We start from the raw sequence: 19171 nt of genomic DNA on the forward strand, positions 1-19171 counted from the left end.
CAGAGCGCAGCTTTGCCTCGACGACGGCGCAAGGATAAGACGTCATCAGTGAGCGTCGACCGCTGTTGGAACGCCTATTTCCTAGGAACGGTTCTGCGAGAGGGAAAGAGGTGAGTGTGATGGGGCCGAGAGGAGGGCGGGAGGTCGGGTTCCTGGGTCTAGAGGAGGAAGTGTGAAAGTGTCGACCGACTACCCAGAGGCCTCATATGCTCCTACAGTGTTACGGCTTTGGGGCCAAAAAAATTTTCTCAGCCCCCTTAGCGCTTTCCATGGTGCCTGGGGAGACAGGATTAAACAGGTAATTACTTAAAAAAATCACCAACGTGTGAAGCGCCTTAGGGTCCACACAGGGCGCGCGGGATGTTCACCAAGCAACCTAGGCACTCTGGAGTGGGGTGCAGAATGTAGAATGAGAACCGAAGGATGAGGAAGGTGTTGAGCCGGTTAAAGTGAGGGGAAGAAGTTGGTGAAAGAAAAAATGTGAGAAGGACTAGTGGCGGGGGCTGCGGCTGGAGAGGATGGCTGGAATCCAGCGAGGATGTGGTACCTGCTACGTACCAGGTGCTGCACGTGGTACCTGCTACGTGCCAGGTGCTGAGCTGGGCAGTGGGAGTAGCGCGCAATGAAGAGTACGGACTTAGTGCCTATTTTCATTGGAATTTTCTCTTGATGGGGAAGATGGGTATTAAACAAAATGTTAGACATTTAGAGCCTCCTAAGTGTTGAAGCGAACAAAGGGTTCATAAGATGTATAACAGCGGGTTAGGCTCTAGCCTTGGTGTCGGAGAAGATCCACGGTGCAGGAAATAGCATCTCTGTCCCTACTTTAGGGATGAAAAAGTTATATATTCAGAGACTCAGAGAGAGGAGACCATAATGAGGTAGGTATAAGGATTACATAAAGTTGTTCATTCACTTATTTACTGAATCTTTCTTACTTTCTCCTTCCTTCCTTTCTTTTCTTTCTTTCTTTTTTTTTTTGGCTGCACCGGTGACATAAGGCCAGGGATCGATCTGAGCCACGCAGTTGTGGCAACGCTGGTTACCTAACCTACTGCAACCAGAGGAAACTCCCTGCCGATTATTTCTTGAATACCTAGTATATGGTAGATATTCTGCTAGTTGGTGGAGATATAGAGACGTCCCTGGTTTTGCTTAGTTTAGTGAGGAAACAGGATAAGAAGAGATACTTGTGGAGTTCCCATCGTGGCTCAGCGGAAAGGAATCTGACTAGCATTCATGAGGATGCAGGTTCGATCCCTGGCCTCACTCAGTGGGTTAAGGATCCGGCATTGCCAGGAGCTGTAGTGTAGGTCGCAGATGCAGTTTGGATCTGGCGTTGCTTCGGTGCGGTGTAGGCTGGCAGCTGTAGCTCCAATTCGACCCTCAGCCTGGGAACCTTCATATGCCACACGTGCAGCCCTAAAAAAAGACACCCCCCCCCAAAAAAAAATAGAGAGAGATACTTGAGTCTTATATTCGGAGAGTGGATTATATTCTGTAAGGGAAGAGTTCCTCAACTGAAAGTGAGAGTTTTAGAAAAAGTTGTGTGTGAAATAACATAGGTGCGTTTACCAGGAAAATCTGTGTCCTATAACTAGAAGTGAGTATTAAGGGGACATTCCATCTTGGGGAGATGGGAGATTATGAGGGGAGACATCTCAGAGGCAACTGAACAGCCAGAGGTCCTAAACCAGCAGCTCAGCAGCCAAATCTTTCCTGTAATCATTTTGTTTGGGCTTGTACTGCGGTGATTTGTTTTTGTTTTGGGGTTTTTTTGCTCTTTAGTGCTGCACCCGAGGCATGTGGAGGTTTCCGGGCTAGGGGTTGAATAGCAGCTACAGCTGTACCACAACCACACCCACATGGGATATGAGCCAGGTCTGCGATCTACACCACAGCTCACAGCACCGCTGGATCCTGAACCCACTGGTAGAGGCCAGGAATCGAACCTGCATCCTCATGGATACTAGTCCGGTTTATTAACCACTGAGCCACAATGAGAACTCCTATTTGTTTTTTTGTTTTTAAGAGGAGTTCCCTTGTAGCTCAATAGGTTAAGTACCTGGTGTTGTCACTGCTATGGCTCTGGTTGGATCCCTGGCCCGGGAACTTTGCTATGCTGTGGGCATGGCCAAGTAAGTAAGTAAATAAATAATGAAAATGAAACTTTTCAGGAGTTGCCACTGTGGCGTTGTGGGGATCGGAAGCATCTCTGCAGCTCAGGATGAAGGTTCAATCCCTGGCCTGGCACAGTGGGTTAAAGGACCTGGTGTTGCTACAGCTGTGGCTTAGGTCAGAGCTGTGGCTCAGCTCTAATGCCTGGCCCAGGATCTCCATATGCCATGGGGCAGCCAAAAAAGAAAAGGAAGAAACTGTTCAAACTGGGAGGAATGAAGATCCAGAACTTCTTACTTTTCTTGAAAGAAATCAGAAAAGCTGGCAGCCTGGAGCCCACGTTGCCACTCGCTGGGCGTGTCTACAGCCTTTACACTGGACATAATCCCTGGTTCTCCAGGCTTCTCTCCTCCCTGGGCCCAGCCCCCAGCAGACCTCACTCACTTAGGTCACCCACTTCGCCTCTCTGGACATGGGTGTTTGCTGCCTGTTTGTCTTTTGGAAAGAGGAAAAATCCAGAAAGAGGGAGAGGTTTCTTATTAAAAAGAACAAAAGAAGCCTTGGGAGGCCAGATTGTGGTGGGGACTGTGCCTCATTGAGCAGTGCTTCCCAACCTTTTCCACTGCGTGGGGCTCACAGAAAACACGACGGATCGCGCAGCACCTGGGGTCAATGAAGAGCTGCCCGGGGCCCGAGGTGATCGGCTTGGGGGCTCTAGATATGGTAGGCCCCGCCGGTTTAGGACATCTGTCACCCGTTTGGGGCCCACACGTGGTGAGGAGGGGCACCCGCTACAGCCGGAGAGAAAAGGATGTGTGGAGAGGCGCACCCGCCAAGCGGAGGGAGTATCTTTCGTCCTAGCGAGGTGGCGGAGTGAGGCTGTGCCGTGTCCTGCCCGTGAAGTGAGGGTGAGGAGGGTGGGCAGAGGAAGTTGAGACCGGAGACCCTCTGGGTCTGGGAGGTATTTCCTGGGCACCTGCTGTGTGCCAGGCGCAGTTAGGAGCTGGAGAACAAAGCAAGTGAATGTCCCCGTTCTTGCGGAGCTTGCCGGCCAGCGGGGCCCATCAAGGACCCGGGCCTTCTGGCGGGGGAGGCCCTCGCCGTGATGAGGGGGAACCGTGCTCTCCAGCCCACAGGCCTCGGCATGTCGCTGGCGGACGAGCTCCTGGCTGACCTCGAGGAGGCGGCAGAGGAGGAGGAAGGAGGAAGCTATGGGGAGGAGGAGGAGGAGCCGGCGATCGAGGATGTGCAGGAGGAGACGCAGCTGGATCTCTCCGGGGACTCGGTCAAGAGCATCGCCAAGCTGTGGGACAGCAAGATGGTGAGAGGAGCTCCTGGGAGGGCGGGGTGACACGGCCAGTAGCTCCTTCCCGGCGAGTCCTGGCTTCTGACCCTCTTCCTCCCTGAGCAGTTTGCTGAGATCATGCTGAAGATTGAGGAGTACATCAGCAAGCAGGCTGACGCCGCGGAAGGTAACCCCCCTCCACAGCCCTCCCCGCTCTTCTCCAACACCCCCCACACACACTCTTCTCCAGCAGGGCCCCTCAGCCCTTTTGCTGCTCGTTGGCTCTCTCTCACCCGCTGCCAGAGCCCTCTTCTCCCAGCCGGACCCCTTCCCTCCCAAGAGTGAGTCGCATTATAAAGGCAGGTGACGCCTCTTCAGTACCTGCTCTGTGCTGAGCGCTGACTAATTGCGATAGGATTTAGCTCAAGGCTTCCCAGACTTTATGGACTCACATGCTCAGTTACAAGGTTTTACCACATCTCTTATTATTTACTTTGTTATTTTGTAAATTTTTTAAGTCAACGTACTTTTTTCTTTTTTTTCTTCTTTTATTTTTTTTAGGGCCCCACCCATGGCATGTGGAGGTTCCCAGGCTATGGGTCAAATCGGAGCTACAGTCGCAAGCCTACACCAGAGCCACAGCGACGCAGGATCTGAGCCGCATCTGCGACCTACACCACAGCTCACAGCAATGCTGGATCCTTCACCCACTGAGCAAGACCAGGGATCGAACCCACAACCTCATGGTTCCTAGTCAGATTCGATTCCACTGCGCTTATGACGGGAACTCTGTCAACATACTTTTTTCTTTAAGTTTACCTGAGGTGGGGGGACAGCGCTGCTGTGGATGGACAGTTGGTATCTTCTGGTAAATAGAAAGTGCCCACGAAAATGCAGAAAAGTAGCCCTAAAAACTATTAGAGCATCACGTAAAATCTCTCCTCGCTTCTGCTCGGGGCAGACGGGGTCGTCTCCTGCGGGTTCAGCTCTGAGGACAGTCCTGTTTCCCGTCAAGCCGGGGCTCCAGTGGAAGCCAAGGGAGGTTTTGGGTGCGGGCGCGCTGGGTCAGAGCAGAGTCTCAGGGCGATTCGCACTTGTTGCCTCCCTCCTTTAGCCTGGGGCCTGAGTGGGCTCAGCCCTTCGAATGCACAGGAGCTGACAGCTACCAGCACAAGGTGCCTGCTGGGATGAGGGGCGCTCAGGACACTTGGGAGCCGCCTCGGTCAGGGAGGACCTGGTGTCCGAACTGGGCTTTGAAGCATGAGTACGCAGGTCAGGCCAAAAACGGGGACGGGATCCCAGGGAAAGAGCTGCTCGTGCAAAACCTCGGGCATCCCTGGTGGTTGAGAGGCCGAAGAAGCACCAGACGCTGTGGGGTTGGAGTGCCTGGCGGGGGGCTTCTCCGTCCAGAGAGCCGTGGAGCATCATTTCCTGGATTCGGTCAGATCCGATCCCACACTCAGCGACATGAAGCATCTCGAAACTGGGTGGCTCATGACTGCTGGGTGTGGTGGAAGCACAGGGACACCTGACCCTCCTTGGGTGCCTTCTGAGTCTCGGCACAGAGGCCTTTGAGCGCCAGGGTCAAGAACGTGGACTCGGGTCAGACCCGAGCTCTGCCGTCTGCTGGCTCTGTCCTGCTGTGTCTCCTCTAATTTAGCACCACCCTCCCTGGGTGGCTGCGGCTCAGTCAATGCCTAGAAGATGCTTAGAGCCTTGTCACCCACACTGAAAGTCTCTGTAAGTCTTGTGTCAACTGCCGTCCCTCCTGCCCCTGATAAGCCTACCATCACCATCGTCGGAATTGTTAAGGTTTGGGTAGTGTTCTACAGACAGATGCGAGGAGGGGCTGTATCAGGCAGGAGGGACAGCATGTGCAAAGGCCCGGAGGAGAGGGAAGCAGCCCTGAGTGGTCCAGGCACTGTAGTCTGTCCTTAATGGCTGGGCTGGAAGAGTCCAGGGTGTGAGGAGAGGAGGCGGCGGGTAGGGTGCAGAGCCCAGACCGGAGTGAGGTGGCAGGTGCCCGTGGAGCAGCTCCAGTGTGGCCGGGCGCAGGGTGCGGCCAAGGGCGACAGCACAGCGCTTGTCCTCTCGGAGCTTCCAGTCTCGGGAGGCCTTGCACCTCTGGCTGGGGAGCTTGGCCGTTCGCCTCAGGGGTGTGGGAGCCCCCAGGGTTTTGTTCTAGGGCGAGATAGGGTCCCGTCTAGACGGGCCTGGGGGGAGAGATGAGAGGTTTGCAGCCACGCAAACCTGTCCCCTTGTTTCTGCCCTCACCCCCTCCTCCTGCTGTCCTCCAGCCCCACCCCCAATCTCCCGGCTGTGGGACCTATCGGGGAGGTGGGGGCTCAGACACTTAGCCGTCCTGGGCTCTTTCCCGTCCTCACAGTGATGGGACCGGTGGAGGCGGCCCCCGAGTACCCGGTCATCGTGGACGCCAACAACCTGACAGTGGAGATCGAGAACGAGCTGAGTGAGTGCCGGGAAGGGCAAGCAGAGCCAGCCCCATGCCGTGTCCCCCACGGCCCCTTCCCGTCCCCAAGGGAGGGGCACGTGGGATCCCAGGGCCCTGCTCCCAAGACCTCGAACCCAGGTTCAGCTGCTGTAACACTGAAGATGTGACGCGCATCTTCCTCTCGTGTGAAGGCTGGGTAGAGGCCAGGCTCTCTCTGTCTTGTTGATCTGCTGCCTACTTCCTGGCACCAGGTGACTGTCCACCTCCTGCTGTCGCCTCCCATCCCCGCCAGCAGAGCAGGAAGGGAGGGCTTGCTCTCTTTGCGGGAGTGGCTGGAAGTCGCACATGTGGCGTGAGCTCACATCTTGTGGACCAGCACTAAGTCCCGTGGCTGCATCCAGCAGGAAGGGCAGCAGGAAATGGGCCCTGTGTGCTGGGTGTCCCTGAGCCCAGCCGCAGCTGGGGGTCCTTTACTGAAGGAGGAAGGAGAGGTGGATGCTGGGAGAGCCTGCGGAGCCTGCGCGCCCCTCACGGGCCCCTCCCCTCCCTCTCCCCCTCAGACATCATCCATAAGTTCATCCGGGACAAATACTCAAAGCGATTCCCCGAGCTGGAGTCTCTGGTCCCCAATGCGCTGGATTACATCCGCACCGTCAAGGTGAGTGGGGGGGGCCTTGATGCCACCAGCATGAAGGGGAGGCAGGACCCTGCTCTTGGGCCCCCGGGTCTAGGGGAAAGGCTCCCCTCGCTCAGCTTTCAGCTGGAGGCAGGATGGGAGTGGGGGACAGAGACCTCGAGATGCCAGTGGCCCCCGAGCATTCGGGGAACGAGTGGGAGTGAGGGGGCGAGGTTGAAGGGGTCGGGTCCCCTCTGGCCTCTGAGGCCCTGGTCTTAGGGGAGAGCCACCAGGGGAAGCTCAGGCAGGTGGAGGCGGGGACCCCAGCAGAGGCTGCCCTGAGTCCGGGAGCGGAGAAGGGCGGTGGCAGGGATCTGCCTTCGGGGAAGTGTCTTGGTCAGACCAGCAATCTGAGTGGATGCGGGCAGCGGGGCCATTTCCGGGTCGGCCAGCCCAGGGCACACGCTGCTGAGCTGTGGGCAGTGAAGCCGTGGAGCTGGGGGGAGGCGGGGGGAGCGCCCCGCATGCAGACCTGGAAGAGGCCGGGCGAGAGCAGGGGCCTGAGAGGTTCCAGAGATCCCTGAGCCCCGGGCCTCCCCTCTCCTGCCTCTCGCCCCCAGGAGCTGGGCAACAGCCTGGACAAGTGCAAGAACAACGAGAACCTGCAGCAGATCCTGACCAACGCCACCATCATGGTGGTCAGCGTCACCGCCTCCACCACCCAGGGGTGCGTACACGGCGGGCCCGGCTGGCAGCAGCGACGGTCTCGGGGCCCCAGTGGCCCCAGTGTCCATCTCAGGAGGACCGTTCACTGCAGATCCACGTGTGTTTACGGAGCATCTCCTGCGAGCCAGGCCCCGCGCTGGGCTGGGGCTGGGGCTGGGGCGTCCCAGACAGGGAGAAGCCAGCCTGCCCCCGCGCCCGTAGGGCCGTGTGGCAGAGGGCAGACCCCAGAGTAGAAGTGCCCGTCTCTGCTATGCCGTCCCCTGAGCAGGACGAAAGCCGGGTCTCCCCCGCCCTGCTGGCATCTGTGCTTTAGCGCAGAGCCCCGTGGGGTGGAGACCCCTCGGGCTGTCTTGTTCGCAGAGCAGATGCTGACACAACACCAGGCACTGTTTTGAGCACTGGGGCCAGAGGACTTAGCAAAGCAGAGCTGGGAGGAAGCAGCTATGTGCACAGGTCAAGGGCAAAGGGTGCGGGGGGGAAGGGGTGCAGAGGGTGCTGAAGAAGGGCACCTTCCCCGACTGGGTTGGGGTGGCTTCCTGGAGGACTCGGCCTCAGGCAGGGACCACGCTCTCCTGGGGAAGAGGGGACAAGTGGGCCCATAGCTGACCACTCCAGTGGGTGACCTTGAGTATGGCAGCCCTCCTGAGCTCTACAGCCGCGCCCTGTGCACCTCACAGCATGGGTGGGGTAGCCGAGGGAGGGAAGGGATCCCGCTTGGCTTTGGGGGGCCAGGGCTGGGCTCCCTCACCGGCCATGTGGCCTTGGGCCTGTCCCCTTCTCCCTCTGGCCCTGGGTCCCCTCTGTGAGATGGCAGGGATGCGCTTCCATTCGCCCCTGCTCACCCAGCACCAGAGCTGGGCGGGGCCCTCCCCCAGGGCAGCTCTAGCGCAGGAAGTCGACGGGAAACGGAGAGGCCCTGAACAGGCAGGGTGATGGCAGCTGGTGGCCGTGCTCTGAGGGAGGCCCTGGGAGGGTGGGCCTGGCTGGTCAGCAAGGCCGAGACCTGCAGGATGAGGGCGAGCTCGGGGGAGGGTGTTTCAGGAAGAGGGAGCCCCGCAGAGGTTCTGCCTCTAGCATGGCCTTGGCCAGGTGGACCCGCATGGGCAGGACCAGGCCACCGCCCAGGCCGCGAGGCTGGTGCCCCTGAGAACTGATTCCCGGCAGCCCTTGCCTCCAGCCCTCGGGGCCAGTGGGACTTGTCCAGAAGCTGCACACCCCTGGGAGGCCGGGGCTCCCACACCAGGCAGACAGGACCCCCCAGGAGGTGTGTGTGGGGGGGTCTCAGCCACACCCCCATCCCCCCACCGCAGGCAGCAGCTGTCGGACGAGGAGCTGGAGCGGTTGGAGGAGGCCTGCGACATGGCGCTGGAGCTCAACGCCTCCAAGCACCGCATCTACGAGTACGTGGAGTCGCGGATGTCCTTCATCGCGCCCAACCTCTCCATCATCATCGGCGCCTCCACCGCCGCCAAGATCATGGGTGAGAGCCAGCCCTGGGCAGGGGCGGTCTCCCGGCTTGTGACCTTGCAGAAGCCACGCCCCTTTCTCTAAACTGGGCTCTGGCCCGGGGGCCCCCGCAGAGAGAGGAGGGCGGCCCTGAGCCAGGTGGCCCCTGAGTGCCCAGCAGAGCTGGGGCCAGACGGGCTGCCAAGGAGGGAGGCGGTGCAGCCGCTGGAAAGGCCAGGGCGTCCGGGCGGCTCCCAGCTGTGCCTTGGACCCACGGGGCCGCCGGCAGTAGTCAAGGCAGCTCTGAGCCTCGGTGTAGAAGCAGATGGTGGCGCTGGTCCCCGCAGTGTGTTGGGACTAACGAGCGGGTTCCCTTCATCCCTGGGGGCTCCGCAGTCTCAGCACCTGCTCGGGCTCCTGGCCCCGCAGCCAGGGGGTCAAGCCCCTGCACCGAGATTGCTCCCACCGTCTGGGGGCTGGGAGCCAGCTCAGGTGTCAGCAGCACTGCCTCCTCCCGCAGATGCCACCTCCTTGCTGCGTCCTCGCGTGGTCTGCCCTCCATGGGCGGCTCTGTCCTAGTCTCCTCCCGTAAGGGCATTAACCCTATTGGATCAGGGCCCGTCCTGTGACATCAGTTCACCTGCATCCTCTTCAAGGGCCCTCCCTCCAAACATAGTCACGTTCTGAAGTGTGGGGAGGGGAGGGTTGGGACTTCAGTAGGGGACTTGGTTCAGCCCACACAAGGGGGACAAATGCATGCAGAGTTGCAGCATAGAGAGAAGCAGTGGTTGGAGTTCCCTGGTGGCCTCACGGGTTAGGGATCTGGCTTTGTCACTGCTGTGGCTCGGGTTCCATCCCTGACCTGGGAGTTTCTGATGCTGCGGACACAGCCGAAAAAAGAAGAGGTAGTGATTTCAGGGCAGGACAAATTCAGGTGTGGATCCTGCTTCCCCCACACTGACCTCAATCTTTGGGTAAATGCTGTCACGTGCCTCAGTGTCCCCAGTGGTGACTGGAGGGTGTGCCAGCTTCCTGTTGCTGCTGTAACAGACGACCCCAGACCAAGAGGCTTAAACAGTGCAGTTTACCACCCGACCGTTGTGGAGGTCACACGTCCACCAGGGGCCTCACCGGGCTAAAATGAAGGGGTGGGGAGGGAGGGCTGGTCCCCGGGTGGGGGGTGGGGAGGGAGGAAGCCGCATCCCTGCCTTTTCCAGCGTCCAGAGGCACCTGCCCTCCTTGGCTGGGGGGGGGGGCTCCTCCATCCTGACCATCCCTTCTGACTCTGCCCTTCTCTCCTGCCGTCAAGGACCCTGTGGTGACACTGAGCCTCCCGGGTCCTGCAGGACAGTCTCCCCTTCTCAGGGCCCTGCCGAGTCCCCTTGGCTGTATTCAGGCACAGCTTCTGTGGCTTGCGGCGTCAGTGACCGTGGGGCGCTGTTCTGTTCCCGCACGGGCGTTGGAGGCTTATTTCGAGGATTCACGTGTTGGATGAGACAGTGGGCCGCATCCTCAGAAACCCCCAGCACAGGGCCCCGCCCACAGTGGTCCCCATCAGAGGGAGAACATGTTACCCACCGCTCCTCTTCCCATCCCCCATGCCTGCAGACGCTCCAGGGGACCCAGAGGCCGTGTCACACTGGGCCGTGTGGGCACGTGCTCCCGGTGTGGTGAAAACCGCTCTCAAGCACAGAGCGGGGTGGGGGGAGGCCCCCCCCCGCAGCTTTGCAGGCTCTGGGGTCAGGTTCCTGTTGGGCCAGTTGCTTCACTTCTCTGAGCCGCCTCCGAATGCCCCCTGGAGTGGGACACCTGGCCCTCCCTGGCGGGGCCGCCTAGGCTCCAATACAGTGACCCCCGCACGTGGCCCCCCCCCCCGCCCCCACCTGCCTTCTGACTCCCGCCCTCCTGCACAGGCGTGGCCGGTGGCCTGACCAACCTCTCCAAGATGCCCGCCTGCAACATCATGCTGCTCGGCGCCCAGCGCAAGACGCTGTCCGGCTTCTCGTCCACCTCGGTGCTGCCACACACCGGCTACATCTACCACAGCGACATCGTGCAGTCCCTGCCCCCGGTGAGCCCCCAGCCCCGCCGCACCTGCCGTGCCCCACAGGGCAGCTCCCCAGGGCTCGGGGCTCCCCGGTGCGTGGAACCCTGGAGGATGCCCCACATGGGTTAAGGATGCCACAGCTGATGTGCCAGTTTGGGATGCTGGCCGCGCCACTTTGCAGCTGGGCGAGAGGCCTGAGTGCTGAGCCTTGGCCTCCCCGTCTGGAAGCTGGGGGAGCGAACCTGCTTCAGGGGCCGCGATGTGGACTCAGTCATACGAGAAACACTCTGAGGTCAGGCCTCACACATCCAAAGTGATGGAAGCATGAGATCGGGGTTCCCAAGGCCATGGTCAGGTTCAGTGACCCCCAGAAGGGCTTGCAAAGCTCACCTCGAGCTGATCCAGGTTCATCACGGCGTGGGAACCCAGACGAACACCAGCCAGGGAGAAGCGTGAGGGCAGGGTCTGGAAGCACCGAACAGGCACCGCCTGAGACAGGACATAGTCGCCACCAGGACGCCCAGCGGGGCCTCGGGCCTCCGTCTCTACCTGGCTCAGGCAGAGATGGGGTTGCCTGGTGAGAGACCCCACCCTGAAACATAGGGCTGCACGCTAGCTTAGCCAGGGCCCCCACCAGGACGCCCAGGAGCCAGGGCCAAGGCCAGGCCTCTCCGGGTGGGGTTCATTTCTCCGCTGCACTGGCTGCTGGCTCCTATCATTGCTAACTGGGACTTGGGGGCTCGTGTACCATCTTGGTATTTCTCAGAGCTCCGGCCCCTGCCTTTCAGATACACTGATGGATTTTTTAAAAATATTTTAAAATACATTTTGGCTGCTCCTGCAGCATGCAGAAGTTCCTGGGCCAGGGATCAAACCCATGCCACAGCAGCTGCCCCAGGATTCTTAACCCACTGCACCACAGCAGCTACACTGGGTCCTGAACCCACTGCACCACAAGGCAACTCTTATTTGATTTTATTCATTTACTTATTTTAATTGTAACATGTTTTCTCAGTATTTCATCGTCTTGCCCCTGTGGTAATGCACCTCTGTCGTCTGGGCAGATGGGAAGGTGGCTGAGAGGAGACACCGACCGCGACATTTTGCTATTGTTACACGTTATTCCAGTAACGACAGCAGTGAAGACAAAAAGCTGGTGCGGGAAACGGAGCCCGTGGCGGCAGGAGTTCTGGAAACGGCTGTGATCTGATTGTATCTTCACGCTGACTCTGCCTCTCTGTCGTTGCTCCAGGATCTCCGGCGGAAAGCGGCCCGGTTGGTGGCTGCCAAGTGCACGCTGGCAGCCCGCGTGGACAGTTTCCACGAGAGCGCGGAGGGGAAGGTGAGGGGCAGCTGGTGTCTGTCTGCATGTCTGCGGTCTGGTGGGGGTGGGGGGAGCTGTGATGAGAGGACCCCCCCCCACCCACCCCCTCTGCGCTGTCCTGACGGTGGAGGTGGGAGTATTTGTGCCCTCACCCACCCCCAGGTCCACTTCCCCTGCCCCTGCTGTACTAGTTTCCCGTCACTGCTCGGCCTAGTGGCCTAAAGCGTCACAGGGCTACTGACTTAAAGTTCCGTGGGTCCGGAGTCCGTGGTGGTTCACTGGGCCGAGGTCACGGTGTCGGCAGAATTGTGTCCTCGGAGGGTTGCTCCGCCGCCTTTTCCAGCTTCCACAGGCCACCTGCACCCCTCGGCTCGTGGCACTTGCCTCCCTCTCCGAAGCCAGTGTGGCACCTTCCTGCCTCTGCCTGACTCTGCGTATGTCTTCACGCCTCCGACTCCTTTGAGGTCCCAGGGATTACACTGGGCCCCTGGGACCCCCCAGGATCGGGCCATCTAGGGCACCTCCCCATTTCAGGATCCTTAACTTAATCACATGGCCGCTCATAAAATCAAATGAGTTCCCTTGTAGTGCAGTGGGTTAAGGATCCTGGGGTGGCTGCTGTGGCTGGGGTTTGATCCCTGGCCCGGGCGAGGTGACAGTTCACAAGGACCAGAGAGTGGCTCACAGACACCTTTGGGGGCGGGGGAGGCATTGCTTGGCCTACGACATGGGGGTCCTTGCCCTCCACCAGCACTGTCACTCTTCAGTACCCATTCCAGCAACCTCGCCTCCTTGGCACACTTGTTCTGCGAGGGTAGGTGTTTCTGTCTTGTGCACCTTCGTCTCCCAGGCTCCCGGCCTGGCACAGCGTTCAGGGGTTTGGTCTCGCTCTCTCTGACCCCCGGTCTGGATGCCAGGGTCCAGCAGTGCACCCGCAGACAGAAGCTCTGCCCCGCGACGTTTCCATTCCCGTTGGAGGCGGGGCGAGGAGACGCAGGCCGATCTGCTGTGTGTCCAGTGGTGCTGAGCAGAGGCTGGGGAGGTTGGACTGACTAACCACACGTCAGGGAGGGCTTCTCCGAGGAGGCGAGGGTTTAGCCTAGACCTGAGTGCCGTCAGCTGGGAGTCCCGTGGAGCCTGGGGGAAGGGTGTCTCAAGTGGAGGGAACGGTCAGGCCCAGGCCCTGGGGCTGGAGCACGGTGGGCCCCGGGGAGCGGAGGCTGGCAGGATAGTGCGCTCTCGCGAGAGCCTGGCTTTGGCGAAGGCGCCGAGAGGGGGCCAACTTGGGGTCCCTCCTGCAGGAAGAGCCCGGTGGGATGCTCAGAGGTGGACGGAGGCCAGGGCATCGCTGCCTCTGGACCTGAGCAGAGCTGGCCGGAGGCTGGGGAGGGGGCGCGGCAGTTCTGCCTGGGCAGTTGCCTGTGGGCACAGCGCTGAGAGGAGAGGTCTGAGCACAAGACGCAGCCCCAGGGGCCAGGGCCTTCAGGGCTGGCTCCGGGTGGGGGTGGCCCCTGGAGGAGGGAGGGCGCCCCGGAACAGCCGCAGGACCCCCGCCTCGTCTTCCCCAGGTGGGCTACGAGCTCAAGGACGAGATCGAGCGCAAGTTCGACAAGTGGCAGGAGCCGCCGCCCGTGAAGCAGGTGAAGCCGCTGCCTGCGCCCCTGGACGGGCAGCGCAAGAAGCGAGGCGGCCGAAGGTGGGGCCCGGGGACTGGCAGGCCAGGGTGAGGGGACGGGCTCGCCCCCTCCCAGCTGACCTCCTGCCCCTCCACAGGTACCGCAAGATGAAGGAGCGGCTGGGGCTGACCGAGATCCGCAAGCAGGCCAACCGCATGAGCTTCGGGGAGGTCAGCCTGCGAGGCCCTCAGGGCCCCCCTCCCCCCGCATCCCTTCCCCTCAGATCGGGGCTACCCCCAGTCTCTGCCCTGGTTCCCCCTCCCTCCTCCCTCCACCCTCCTCCGCATCCCTTCTCCTCAGATCTGGGGCCACCCCCAGTCTCTGCCCTGGTCCCCTGGCCTCCAGTCTCCACCCTCCACTGCATCCCTTCCTCTCAGATCTGGGGCCACCCCTCAGTCTCTGCCCTGGTCCCCTGGCCTCCAGTCTCTTCCCACCCCATCCACCTGGCTTCACACAGATCTGCTTCTCTCTCAGCATCGGCCCCTCACCCTGGGGCTTCGCATCCACCTCCCAGGCTCGTTCCTCCCCTTCCTCCTTCCCCTGCCCTGCTGTCCGAAGGGCTTCCCTGCCAGGCTCTGTCACCCACGCGTCACGCTACTGATGCTGCAAGAACCAGCTAAAATGCTATTTGATCAGTGAAGCCTATTTTGGTTCTTGATAGACACTACACACACAGACACACACACACGGCCCCTCTCCCGGGTACCTGAGGAGGTGCCCAGGGGAGCAACTGCTGGGGTGAATGCCGGGGATCTAGCTGGCTGAGGAGCTGGCTGACCCCAGGATGCCCCCACCCCCAGATCGAGGAGGACGCCTACCAGGAGGACCTGGGCTTCAGCCTCGGCCACCTGGGCAAATCGGGCAGCGGGCGGGTGCGGCAGACGCAGGTGAACGAGGCCACCAAAGCCAGGATCTCCAAGACACTGCAGGTACGGTGGGGCCCCGAGGGGTCAGGGTGGGGCAGCCACCGGTGCTCGGGCCCTGACCCCAGCCGGCCCTGCTTTCCCTGCCCTCCCACAGCGGACCCTGCAGAAGCAGAGCGTGGTGTACGGCGGAAAGTCCACCATCCGAGACCGCTCCTCGGGGACCGCCTCCAGCGTGGCCTTCACCCCGCTCCAGGTACCGGCTCCACTCCCTTCTCCTCCTTGGCCTCAGCTTCCTTGCCTACAAAATGAGCATGCGCTGGGGCCCAGGGCACCACGGAAGCCCCCAAAGGGTGCAGCTCCCTTGCCGACACACAGCGAGGTCACCAGGGCCCAGTTAGTCTCTGACCTCGAGCAGGCTCAGCCCCTCCCTCAGGCCTGGGTCCTCACCTTCAGGGGACCGGGTGGTTGGGGCCACCTTGGCGCCGCACGTGAGAAGGGTCGGATCCCAGCCCAGCCGCCAGTGCACGTCCCTCACCTGTCCACACCTGGGTTTACTTGCCCAGCAGGCAGGGCCCCTGTGTCCCACGGAGCATGAGCGTGAGGAGTGACAGCTCATTCACTGCTGAGAGAGTGCCTGCTAAATTCCGAGCCCTACTGCAGGCGCTGGGATGGAGCCACAGGAGACAGGGAGTCTTGCCCTTATGGGGCTTATGGGGCAGCAGGGGACAGATAAATAAGATGCATAGTCTGTTGGAAGCGGAGATGTTCTGGGGAGAAAAAGGAGGGAGAGGGGACCCCCAGGGAAGGCCCCTAGGAGGATCATTCGGAGCCAAGCCTGCCACGTGTGGGGCCCCGAACCGGTGGCAGAATCCTCGGAGGGTTGGTGTGATCTGTGCTGGGAGTGCAGGCAGGCCATTTACTCCCAGGACTGTTTCCTCATTCAGGAACTGAACAGGACCGGCTTTTCTCAAATGGTGGTATTTTTAAAATCACCTGGGGAACTTGTTAGAAATTCAGATGCCCAGGCCCCCCCGCCCCTCACTGCGACCCACACAGTGTCAGTGTCGACCTGGGGACCTGGGGACTGTCCTCACGTTCACCCAGAGCCCAAGGACCAGTGAGAAGGGGTGGGGGGGACGTTGTCAGGGGCCAGGCCGTCTCCCCACCCCAGCCCATCTCCCTCACTGTCCAGGGCCTGGAGATCGTGAACCCACAGGCAGCGGAGAAGAAGGTGGCTGAGGCCAACCAGAAGTATTTCTCCAGCATGGCCGAGTTCCTCAAGGTCAAGAGCGAGAAAAGCGGCATCATGTCCACCTGAGGGGCGGCACCCTGGGTGGTTGCCCGCTGAAGGGACACAGAGCCCCCCCCTCCCTTTCTGAAGGGGTCAGGATGGGGCTGGGAGGTGGTGGCAGGGAGAGCCGCCAGGCCGTCGCCGGTGCTGGGATGTCAGGAGGCCCAGCCCCCAAGCACGGAGATCGCCGCCTCCCTCAGACACCAGAGCCAGGCTTCATCACGCGTCCTTTTTAACTGGGAAAGGGGGGAAAGTGCGATTAAAAGCACATCATCAGGACCTGTCCTTGGCGAGTGATCGTTTGTCAAACACCTGGGCCACTGAGGAGTCAGAGCTGCAGGGTTTGGGGGACAAAGCTCAGACCCCGTGGAGTCCCGGTCATGTGATCCCAGGAAGAGAACCACCCTCTCCACGTCCAGGCCCCGTTAGAGAACCTCAGTGGTTCTGGCACCAAAGCAGTGTGGCTGCTGAGAGCCCCAGCTTTCAACGCAGGCCCCCTGGGTGGTCGTGGCATCTTGGGCGGCTGGCCTCTGCCTTCCAGGCTTCCAGACTGACACCACCGGACGCACCCGCAAGCACTGGGGACTTGCGTATGCTGCATAGGACAGCACTTAGCACTGGGCGCACCGTCAGGGCCCTGTGACGGGGCACTGCTGTTATTTCTGTCTAATGTTTGCCAAGAACTCCCCCTCCCACCCTGGTGTGCCAGGCCGGGGCTGGGGTGGGGCAGACAGGCTCTCTGCCCTAAAAGCAGAGTGCTGCCGGGGGCGCCTGTCTACCTGTGCTGGAATCTGGGTTTCCCAGTGGGCTCTTACCTTGGAGGTTGGCACTTCTCTTTCTCATTTTTTTTTTTTTGGTTGCATCTATGGCACGTGGGAGTTCCTGGGCCTGGGATCGAACCTGTGCCATGAGCCACAGCAGTGAGAACACCAGATCCTTCACCCGCTGCGCCACCAGGGAACTCCCAGGACTTCTTTTAGTTGCCCAGGAGGTGGGCACACAGGCCAGAACCAGCCCTGTGGGGAGTGAGGCCTCTTGGGCTTCTCTGTGGGTCTCTTTCTGGCACACTGGGTCCTGAGACCTCTCTGGGACTCCCCTGTCATCACCTGGGATTCTGTGTATCTCTGGACCCCAGTCCCTCCCTCAGCCCAGGGCTTTGTCTCTGGACTGCAGTGGCCCTCTCTCAATTTCTCCCTTCCCTCACCTGAAAGAGTCTGCATACCTGGGAGTTTCATGCATTCTTTCTTTTTTTTTGGGGGGGGGAGGTTTCCAGGGCTGCACCCACAGCATATGGGAGTCCCCAGGCTAAGGGTCAAATCAGAGCTGCAGTTGCCAGCCTACACCATAGCCGCAGCAACCCACTGAATGGGACCAGGGATCAAACCCAAATCTTCATGGATACAGTCGGGTTCATTACCACTGAGCCACGACGGGAACTCCTAGGAGGTTCTTTCTAATGGCCAAATTACCCCAGGTCACACAGCTCATTCCCCAGGTTTATCCCTGAACTTTTAAATCAGCCTTGCTTAGAAGTGACCCACCTTTGGGAGTTCCCGTCATGGCTCAGTGCTTACTGAACCTGCCTAGCATGCATGAGGATGCAGGTTCGATCCCTGGCCTCACTCAGTGGGCTAAGGATCTGGTGTTGCCGTGAGCTGTGGTGTAGGTCGCAGATGCGGCTCAGATCTGGTGTGGCTGTGGTGTAGGCCGGCAGCTACAGCTCCGATTCGACCCCTAGCCTTAGAACCTCCATATGCTACAGGTGCGGCCCTAAAAGACAAAAAAAAAAAAAGTGACCACCTTTGCCGATCTCTGCCTATGCGTGTGCCAGGGAAGGGCAGTCTGTGCACAGCTCTTCAGAGTCCCCATCTCCCCTGGCCAGAAGGAATCTAACAGGAGGCCAGGGACAGGGAGGTGGGAGTTTCCAGAAGGAATCTGTCACCTGGCCCTACCGTTCTGCATACCCTTGGAGTTTTTCAAAGGTTAATATGCTTCAGAATTGCCTGGAAGGACTCTCGAACTGGGTTTCAGAGCCCAGAGTGTCTGACCAAGTTGGTCTATGGCGGGACTCAAAGCGGTGCATTTCTAACCACTTCCCCGGTGGTGGTGATGTTGCTGGATGCAGGGACCCCACTTTGAAAACCACTAGAAAATTCCCTATCAGATGAGCTGCGTGTTGGAATCAACTCCGGGGTCTTTAATCACTCATGTCTGGTTCCCTTCCCAAGAAACTCTGATGTAATCAGTCTAGGGCAAGGCCTGGGTATCTGGATTTTTTTTTCAGCCCTCAGGTGATTCTCGTGTGCAGCTAAGTTTGTGAACAACTGCCCTGGGCCCTTGCTACTTAAAAAATGTGAACTGTGGGTATCAGCGTCACCTGGGAATCTGTTAGAACCGCAGAATCTGCACTTGACAAATCTCCGAGCGACTCCTGAGACATCTAAAAAGCACTGCTCCATCCAGAGACCACACTTTGAGTAACAGGACTTTGCTGCATCATTAATAATCACCCAGGAAGTTTGTGAAAATGCAGATCCCTGGGCTTTATTCCCCAGGTCTGTGTGGGCCCAAGAACAATGCATTTTTACAAGGATGGTCTGCCTGCAGTGGGCGACTCTGATGCAGGACCGCCCATGCATCTCCCTGCGATTTACCTCACTTTCCTCCACCTAAAGGAGATGAGCATGTCTGACTTGCCGTCTTGACTGTGTGACCCAGGGCAAACGCCTCCCGGATAGTAAAGCACCAGTACTTTGCAAGCCTCAACCGCAAGTCATTCCCCGTGTTCATCCGTGTGTTCATTCAATGCAAACGGTTGCTAAGCGCTGGGCATTCAAAAATCCGGAGGGGGCGTCTCAAATAACCACGAAAATGACGGTATACTTGCAAAAGTAGATTCTCATGAACAGGGCTCGTGAGCCATCAGCAGGGGAGGCCAGGGAGAGAAAACCAGCGAGGTGAGGTCTGACCGGTGTTAGGAGACAACCGTGAAGGGGCACGGGGAATCTCATCTGTACCTTCTGCAGCGCCCTCACAGCGCCAAGCAAACGGAGGTGCAGAGAAGTTACTGTCCCACGGTCACGTCACCACTCAGGTGAAGAACAAAAACTATGCCTCCACAGCGCTTCCCAACCAGTTCAGCTATGAGTGGTGCCGGTGACTTGGGACATTGTCTTTGGCTTCCTTCCTTCTTTTTCTTCCTTCTGAATCTCAGAGGCATGCCAAATACAGGCACCTGGAGAAGACACTGCGGCTGATAGGGACAGGCCTGGCCCGCCAGGACACAAGCGAGGCGGAAGGATGCACCCAGGTCCCAAGCCTGCC

At 59.6% G+C, this 19171-nt stretch overlaps 1 protein-coding gene across 2 annotated transcripts; it reads left to right on the forward strand.

The window, feature by feature from the left end:
- The first annotated feature begins 28 nt into the window (after positions 1-28).
- Positions 29-16126, forward strand: PRPF31 (pre-mRNA processing factor 31). Of its 2 annotated transcripts, none has more exons than XM_047790398.1 (14): positions 29-110; positions 3248-3439; positions 3530-3590; positions 5790-5873; positions 6416-6513; positions 7092-7198; positions 8508-8677; positions 10557-10714; positions 11943-12032; positions 13583-13710; positions 13788-13860; positions 14491-14619; positions 14711-14809; positions 15749-16126. In XM_047790398.1, exons 2-14 carry the CDS (start codon positions 3263-3265, stop codon positions 15872-15874), a joined length of 1500 nt encoding a protein of 499 aa, XP_047646354.1. In that variant the 5' UTR covers positions 29-110; positions 3248-3262; the 3' UTR covers positions 15875-16126. The 2 variants fall into 2 exon arrangements, with proteins under 2 accessions (XP_047646354.1, XP_047646355.1); XM_047790399.1 differs by lacking the exon at positions 29-110 and adding an exon at positions 142-298.
- The last annotated feature ends 3045 nt before the right edge of the window (positions 16127-19171 follow it).

Source organism: Phacochoerus africanus, chromosome 8 (genome assembly GCF_016906955.1).
Source record: "Phacochoerus africanus isolate WHEZ1 chromosome 8, ROS_Pafr_v1, whole genome shotgun sequence".
In the NCBI taxonomy this organism is placed as follows: domain Eukaryota; kingdom Metazoa; phylum Chordata; class Mammalia; order Artiodactyla; family Suidae; genus Phacochoerus; species Phacochoerus africanus.

What these genes read in the sequence shown, in the direction of transcription:
- PRPF31 (XM_047790398.1), top strand. Translation starts at nt 3,263, where the DNA reads ATGTCGCTGGCGGACGAGCTCCTGGCTGACCTCGAGGAGGCGGCAGAG. An exon ending in ATTACATCCGCACCGTCAAG is followed by an intron (nt 6,514 to 7,091) that starts GTGAGTGGGGGG and finishes TCTCGCCCCCAG; the next exon opens with GAGCTGGGCAACAGCCTGGA. An exon ending in ACCGCCTCCACCACCCAGGG is followed by an intron (nt 7,199 to 8,507) that starts GTGCGTACACGG and finishes CCCCCACCGCAG; the next exon opens with GCAGCAGCTGTCGGACGAGG.